Below are 2,439 nucleotides of genomic sequence, written 5' to 3' on the forward strand. Positions count from 1 at the left end.
GAATGAAGGAAAGCCACATACTCGCATCAACCACCTCCAAATGAAAGGCAGAGCAGCACATCAGATAAGTTGTGGGTGGGGTTATGGTTTAGCAGAGCCATTTCTAGAAGCAGCACTGATAGGATCAGGGCTGAACAGGAGGAAACATCCAGATGCCTTGGTGCATGTGATCTACAGATCCCTCATCAGCTCTGCCCAAACCTCCCTGGATTACAAGGTTTGTTTTTTTTGGCAAAGCTCAAAATTAAGTTGATGTGAAGCCTGATTTTCTAAGACCTAGATGCAGCCCTGGCTGTGGTTTCAGGCAGTTATCAGCGTCTGATCAGAGCCAACTGCACTGGAAGCAGAAACTTATCTGTACACACATGCTTGAGACATTTAGCTAATGGCAGTGATGCGACAGTGCCACTAACCAAGCCAGCGCCTGACAGCTAAACTTACATGTTAGGCACAGTACCCTGGCCTCTACTTCCTGCCACAGCAAGCTGCAGTCATTGAAATCATTTTCATGGTGGGGCAAGTTTCCCAGAGGGTTGCAGCATGTGCTACATGCCCAACTGTTCTTTGCCTCCATAGATATTCCCTTCCCCCTGAGCTCCAGAAGTGCACTCCCTGCCACAGGTGTACAGGATGTGACATGATTCAAGAGATCAGTGTGAAAAGAGACAGAGTGTGTTAGCAAGGAGTCTGGCCCCTGTCCTGGAGTTCCTCCTCCAATGTATCCTGATCCTTGTGGAAACCAAAACACTCATAACCCTGCATTGTATTCTAGCCCAAGAAAGGACACTCTTCCCTGACTGTTTTTACCTTCTCTTAGGCTATCCAGGCTGTTCTAGAAAGCCTCCCAGTCATACAATGAAGACGAGTCGCATGACAGCTCCCACGTGCCATCATAAGGGCTCCTGTTCTAGCTTCAGGGTCTTGGCTTGGTGTCAAACGGAACTTCCCCTTCCTAATCAACCCACAGTTGCTTTTGGCAAATGATTAGCTTTGTTCTTTATAGCTAGAGCTCTTGGCCCAGCACAAAGGAGCCCGGAAGGTTGAGGAAAGTAGTTGCTACCAAGTTGTAGAATGTGTCAGGACTTGTCTCCATGGGGAAGGTCACAGGCAAACTGCATAAGCTTAATCAATCACAAGCAGAAAACAAAGCTCAAAGTCAGCCTGACCCCAAATGGCCCCGCAGGCTGGCAGGCATGCTAGTCTCCAGCTAAGGCACACAAGGCAGGACGTGGCTGGCATCATGTCCAACCCCTTTCAACTCCTCGGCCAGAAACAACTCAGCCCGTTTATGGTTGGGCTAACCAGGGGCCTCTAGGATGAGGCTACAGCAAGGTTCACATTCACACCCTGGGATCCAGGGAGCTGTTCTCACCCTTCTGCCATTCTATTCCAACATCAGACTGGCATCGGTGTCCATATGGACAGAATGAGGGGGGCTTTGCTGCCTTTGTGGCTGGCACTTCTTTCAGTCTGACACAGTCCAACTGTAGACTTGTTCCTCAGAGTTATGCCCCATACCCACTCCCTACCACAGGGAAAGAAGGGACTGGTGAACAACCAGCAGCCCAAACATCCAACTGGAGTCAAAATCAAGGCCTACAGGACAGTGGCCCAGACAGCCCGATTCTAACCTCAGCCCTTTTGCTAACTTGCTGTGTGACCTTGGGCAAGTCACTGCCATCCTGTGCCTCAGTTTCCCCTCCCATCTTTTGGGGCTGGCCTCCCTATCTCTAACAACGTGGTTCCATAGCTCAGGTCCCTTGGATGAGGTTTCCAACATTTCACATCACATCACTACCACCTTGAATGTTCCCCTCAGGAGAAATAAAACAAAAACTTCTGCAAGATTCCTTCCCCTCACAAGGAATCAATGCTTAAAGCATGTTCATGAGTTTGGTTCAGTTACCTTAAGAACCATGGAGTAGAAAAGGAAGAGGAGTTTCACCCACACAACCGTCTCCATAGAGCCAGGCAAGATGATTGTCCTTGACCACCCACTGGCCAGCAGGGAGCCCCACCCTGCTTAGAAGTAAGTTCCAAAAAATCAATGCGACTTGATTAGACCTGCTGGAATGATCCTCACAGCAGGAAGCAGGTGGTCCAAGGAGGACACGCCGAAGCCAGAGGGCCCTGATGCCCTAGTTAAGAAGAGGAGTATCTCCTGCAGAAGCCCATGGTCACCTGAAGGAACTGGCCTGCCCCACCACAGGCAGGCTAGAAAGAATCAGCTCCTCACCTCCTGGACTAGTGGCTGCTGGAAGAGTGGAATGAGAGGGTTGGTCCTTGGAATGTCGATGTGGATCTGAAAGGAGAGCGGGTCGTGCATGTCAGCCACATGGGTCAGAGGGATCAGCTGTTACACAGATCAGTGGGGCTGTTTGGTGGAGGGGAAAGCTGCCTCCCTCTGCAGGCCCAGAGGAACAGCAAGGAGGCTGAGGA

At 50.5% G+C, this 2,439-nt stretch overlaps 1 protein-coding gene across 3 annotated transcripts in view; it reads right to left on the reverse strand.

The window, feature by feature from the left end:
• TBC1D22B (TBC1 domain family member 22B) overlaps positions 1-2,439 on the reverse strand; it is a 39,650-nt gene that overhangs the window by 28,263 nt on the left and 8,948 nt on the right. For all 3 annotated transcript variants that reach the window (XR_003094431.1, XR_003094430.1, XM_006025256.2), the window contains exon 7: positions 2,237-2,302. Coding sequence is in view for 1 of the 3 variants with exons in the window: in XM_006025256.2 (XP_006025318.1) it covers positions 2,237-2,302 (66 nt within the window). In the remaining 2 variants the exon portion in view is untranslated. The remainder of the gene's footprint in view (positions 1-2,236; positions 2,303-2,439) is intronic.

The sequence above is a fragment of the Alligator sinensis genome, unplaced genomic scaffold, assembly GCF_000455745.1.
Source record: "Alligator sinensis unplaced genomic scaffold, ASM45574v1 scaffold872_3, whole genome shotgun sequence".
NCBI lineage: Eukaryota > Metazoa > Chordata > Crocodylia > Alligatoridae > Alligator > Alligator sinensis.